We start from the raw sequence: 6,000 nt of genomic DNA, 5'->3' as shown, positions 1-6,000 counted from the left end.
CGGGACTGATGCGCTTGACCTGAGTACCTAAAAAAACAGATCCAATACATCGCCAAACCATAACAGATATATTGCATTGATTATCTTACATCAATAAATATATATATTACATCCTCCTTGAGTTGTCTGACTGAACTATATTGAAGTTCCGCTTCTGTGACACACATTACACTAATACTATTCAAATCACTTGTTATTTAACAAAACTATGCCTCAATATACTGTACTTATCCTAATTAATTCTCTAACCGATCCAATACAATGTAGGGTTTGACTGATTTTACACTGTTCCATTTCTACAGATTCCCAACATGACCTATATGACTGCAGTAGAATCTTAACTGCCATCTTCTTATTTGAGTGAGCGTCGTACTGCACACACATATGATCTATTTCTTATTTAGTACTGTACTATTGAACTCTGACCAATTCAGTTCAGTGGCCTTGTGGTTAGAGTGTCCACGCTGAAACTGAGAGGTCGGGGTTCAATCCCCGGCCGGGTCATACCAAACGACACACTAGCGTCATGTCCAGGGGGTGTACTTGTACATCAAGAACTCACGCTACAGACACAGGAGTTAGGCTCCCGCCCCTATGGCCTCATGGCTCAGCAAGCCTAGCTCTGAGCAGCTGATTATGCCTTGAACAAGTTGTAAAATCATTAACATTCAGGAGGGGGGTTTTATTGTCTCCACTATTAACCATGTCAGATGAACTCAGATAAGTGCCGACAGCTGGAACCTTAGTTCCCTGTTAAGACAAATTTACGTCCTGTCACTCACAGTAAATACAACCCCTATCTTCATAGCAGCTGCAATTACACAAATGCAACTCACTCACTCACTATCATTTTGATCTCAATGTACACCTGTCGGCTTCACCTCATCCCTCCATCACTGCAGAGAAACACAATCAGTCACAAAAATAGCTTCCTTCGCACTCAGCTGTCACAAGCAGGTTGGTTCAAGAATCTTGAAAATGTTCACACTCCCAGTTTTTTCAGCGATTCCCAGGAATTCCCCCATCACTGTCTGCCAGGTTTTTCATCTCACAATGTCAGTTCATCTATGTCCATTTAGTGACCAATGTTCAATGTTCAGCACGTTTATGATGTCAACCCTCCTCATACTGGAAAAAAACAAAACCAGTAGGTTGGATTTGATCGTGGTATCCTCTTCTCAACGGAACAGGATGAAGCTTTGTTGACAGTTGTACATTTATCTTTCCATAATATTGCAATCCTTTGCATACTAAATTTTGCAATTTTGTAGTTGTAGCTGTTATGACCTCTCCCATATTTTAACTTTTTTTCTTTTCCCCTGCCCTTCAAACTAATCTCATAATACTGTCACATGCTCATTAAATGTAGTTTTTCATGTCGGCATATCTGGTTTATTCATCTCTGCATTCACTAACTAGTGATTGTGACTCTGAGAGGGCACATGCGTCCTACAACAACAAGACCCTCCCAACTGGCAGTGTTGCCAGATTTTGGAAGAGAAACAAGCAGCCATGTCTATGGAAACAAGCCCAAAAGAAGCCTGACTAGGCTATTATAAAACAAGCCCAAAAACGCTTATAATAATAAGCGGACATGGCAACACCCAACTGCTCCGTCTCTGTGACAGTGGGGTTGACAGTGAGAGAGACGCTGTGAGCACTGATTTTCTTCCTATATAGACCACCAGCTGTTTCTTCCTGTTGACTATTTCAACTAACCACTACTACCCCCCCTCTGGGGTCACTGGGACAATCACCAGCTGGGAGATATGGCCGAGGCCGACACCTGGGGGCACATACCGGTGCATGTCGATTTGAACCATAGTTACTTTTGGACGAGACTGCATGTGGAACCAAGACAGTTCTTGTCTATCTGCCACCAAAGATGAAGAAACTTTGACCAGCTGAAGCAGCTGAAAGCTGCTTTGAGTAGTATGCAACTGGTCTCATCTGTCACCCTGTTGCTGTAACAATACAGCACTATAGCCTAACTTTATCCTTCCATCCGCACTTCTTTAACCTCCTATTTTTACCAAGGCAAGAGGTATTTATAATTCGGCCCACATGCTTTTATCTTAAACCTCAACCAGTTTGACATTAACAACATACTATTATCTGTCACTATTGCTTTTCCTTTTCTCAATCAACAACATACTATCATTCTCAATCTGACATGTCCACAATTTCTTACACAGTCCAATATATTTTTTTGAATCTTCAAAATATCCTTGCATGAAACTGAATATTTCTTTTGGACAATGTCCACTGGGATTTACTCCTGTGTCATCATATCCACTAAATAGTGGATATAGACACTAGACACTAAACTTTCACACAGTCACACTGTGACACACTCATGCTCCTCTCACTTAGTCACAGACATGCATACTCATTTGCATACTGTCCCCACAGAATGAGTATAAACTCACTTCAAGGACAACATTCAATACTGTCTCTCTCACACCATCCACACAGGAAAGTGTAAAATAAGGAAATCAGAAAACTATTGACAGTATCAAACTGTAACTCAAAAAACAAACAACCATAGAAATGCTACAAGGTAACTATCCTGGAAAGTAATCCCTTACATTCATAATAGGGGACCACCTAGCTTTGGTTAATTTCTACAATGGCTTCATAATGTACTTACTCTCCTGTCTGTAACATGAACCGTCACACAGAGGCAGAGGAGCCCTCGGAATAGCAAATAAACAATAAACCAATTACAGGGGTAATTATCTCACAGCATGACCCCAGGCTAGCATCAACACTAATTCTCACCGTTTCATTACTTTACTTTTTAACAACATGCTTGTAGAACTGCCATTTTTTAAACTCTTTCCTATCGGTATGCACAAATGTATCATCTTAAAAGTCACTGTCCTAACAATTTCCTAAAATTTAGGCTATGTATTCTATTTTACTCAAACTGCTCCACACTAGCAAGTCAGTCACTGACTTCCTGCATGCACTCCACAGGTGTCAAATGCACTCCCCACAGAATCAAATTACCCATGCAGCTATATTGTTTTTGACTAAGATAAAACTTGTAGGCTTAACAACCCACATTAACCTATACCTAATTTTACAAAGGATATGAAATGTCCTAAATGTGATCATTTACAATGAGAAATATATCTCATCTACCTAGCTTGGACCTTCTAATTTCATCTTGGACCCCAAATGAAAGCCAATTCAATTTTAAACCTCCCCTGAGGCTCTACCACATACGCTCTCAAACCGGAGCGATTTACAAGACTACCCATAACATACTCATACAACACGTCACGTATTTTCTCTTAAACTAACTTACAATATTAATCAGGGCATGGCCTGCCTGGGGAATTTAGATTACATTTTGTTTTTCTACATAAAAACAATCCTAAACTTTATGACTACTCCCCTTGCAGGGAGCCATATAGGAGGAAGAAAAATAAACTAATTCAGACATTCAACTGCTCAAATGAGGTATTTCCGTCCATCAAAATTACTTTGCCCCCACATATAAAATGTAGTTCATAGATTTAACTACGATAGGCGCACTATTTCATTCCGATTTAGTTTAACTCCACAAATTACACAGTAACAATATCTAAAATAGAATATCTTATAATTCCAACATACCAAATATAATATGCCAAGAAAAAAATGAAACCATACCACTCTCACACTCTCCTTCGTTTCACATCCTTACTTTCATCCATATTATGGAACTATTTCCGTTTTCTCGACTCGAGAATTATGTATCTCCATTTTAGATCATTAAAAATCTCCCATTTCCACATTTTTCTCTCCCTGTCATACTGACACCTTGCCTCACCCATACTCACACACACACAGGCAGATAGGCAAACACACTCAAACACCCTCAAACACCGTAGGCCTACATTCACACACTGGCTAGCCAACTTTCGTTGTTTCTTAAAACAACAGGATACCCTGGCAGGATCTCTTGTCCCCCTATTAGACAGCAGGCAACTTAATGAATGATTTATTGAATAGACTACTTTTTCCTAGCCATTCAACCAACCAAACACTATTCCTCCGTCTCTCATATGCACATATGAAAGGCAAAACTTCACAGTTTCCCTCTTTAGTATAGGCCATCCAAAAAAAACAATTGTGATCACAACCAATTCATCACTATACTTTAAAACCCTGAATAAAAGCAATACCTCATTTTCTGAACATCCAAACAGATCCATATACTCACTTGCGCGACGTCGGCCCAGCCGAAAGACAGAACTTTACCCCACCGGGCCGACCCGCCAAGCACAGCACATCTCGGTGGAACCTCCAAATTGTAATGGAATCTGCGGACATATGCTCAAAAGACAAATCACAAGCGTGAATAATGAGGCAACACAAGAACTCCGAGTTATAGAATATAGAGATTTACTCGAGCAGGAGACAGACTTACACAAACCTGTATCATGTATGGAAACCCCAGTCTGACTCCCAGAGTGACAACCAACGACAGCTTTTATAGCTCTTCTCTTCTCCCACACGACAACCCCCAACATAGCCACAAGGCATTCACCACATGGGACAGTGACGTCATAAAACACTTGGAGTATTCTTACAATGTTTATCTCTAAACTTCCACGACACCACGCTTTAATTTTGTATTGTAATGTCCTTGCTTTGATCGTCTTCCTTTCAACATAATTTGTCTACTGCATGCTTCTGTATGCATTAATCTCCACTCCAGACAGATGGGGTCATACTCTGGGCTTCTGTGTGTTTTTTCACATTTGATGCCTTTGACAGTGTTCCATCAATTGAAATCCAACCATTGTCTGCCTTTGTCGGAATTAATGTACTTTATCAATATGAAATGTTTTCACTGAAAATCTACTTTGAACACTAACTAGGCTGGCGAACGCTGACTACCATCTATGGCCACACGGTGGCAGTTAACGTGTTTAGTTGCTTCATTTATATTTTATAATTGACATTCATTTCATCAGACTCCTTAAAACCACTGATATTAACCCTATATAAACTCATCTTAAGCATCTTTGACTCTGAATAACCTTAAAAAAATGTTAAACATGGCCCAGGCGGTGGCGTAACCGTCTGGGCACCCGACTGGTAATCCAGTCGCAGTTTGCCGCGGGTTCGACTCCCGAGCCCGACACGGCCTTTGCTGCATGTCATCCCCCATCTCTCTCCCGTTTCCTGTCAGCCTACTGTCTGTCCCTTCAGAAAACCAATAAAAAAAAGAAAAAAAGTTAAACTTTTTTGTATTTCTGTATGTGCGTGTGTGCGTGCGTGCTTCTGTGTGCGTGTGTGCGTGTGTGTCAGGATGGAAGTTTGGCGCGGTGTGCGGCCGTGCCGGGGCGTTCCCGGTGGACTGCGTCCGTCCCGTAGCCGCTCCCGACTTCCTGTCCCTGCCGCTGGACCGCACGTCCGAGCCTCGCCCAGGGGCGGGGCAAGTGGCTGTGTCATCGGCGGTGGCCGCGGCCGTGGGTTTCCCCATGGGAGCACACGAGATAGACCAGACTATAGAGGTACACATGTGAACTCTGACCTCTTCACACTCCTCTTCACCTAATTATCCTGTTTCCCAGGAAGTAAGAACTTCCCTACTTTCTAGGTGTTACCTAATGCCTTCATTAGTACCATTGTTGGTACTGTTAAATAACTAATTTTTAGGGGTTAGGGCATTGTAAAAACGCTAAAATAATAAAATAAAGGTCAAAAAAATCGCGCTCACGCAAAGCGGGTGTCGTTCGCCAAGCAGTCGCAACCCCAGGCGTCAAGTTCAAGCTCCGCCTATGAGCTTTGAGAAGGAAAGGAAATGGTCACGTGACTGGGCTGTGCCCATAGACTGTAAAGAATATGGACAAAGCGTTCCCCGGGTCTAACATGGACGTAAAATGAAGCCTGTTATTCCTGCACTGTAAGTCCGTTTGGGCCCAGATCCGTTTGGGCCCAGCTGGCCATTGGCTGGCTCCGTTTGTGCCCAGCTGGCCATTGGCTGCCCAGACAACGAGG

General features: G+C 42.0%; 1 protein-coding gene across 1 annotated transcript in view; it reads left to right on the top strand.

The window, feature by feature from the left end:
* Nucleotides 1-6,000, top strand: part of myo15ab (myosin XVAb) — a gene marked incomplete at both ends in the record, with an annotated part of 142,713 nt that overhangs the window by 121,208 nt on the left and 15,505 nt on the right. The window contains one exon of the mRNA XM_083764426.1: nucleotides 5,308-5,513. Within this exon, the coding sequence (XP_083620552.1) occupies nucleotides 5,308-5,513 (206 nt within the window). The remainder of the gene's footprint in view (nucleotides 1-5,307; nucleotides 5,514-6,000) is intronic.

Source organism: Protomyctophum parallelum (assembly GCF_964188405.1).
Source record: "Protomyctophum parallelum genome assembly, chromosome: 5".
Taxonomy (NCBI): Eukaryota; Metazoa; Chordata; class Actinopteri; order Myctophiformes; family Myctophidae; genus Protomyctophum; species Protomyctophum parallelum.
Note: the sequence above shows the minus strand (reverse complement) of the source record. Positions and strands in the feature narration are given on the sequence as shown.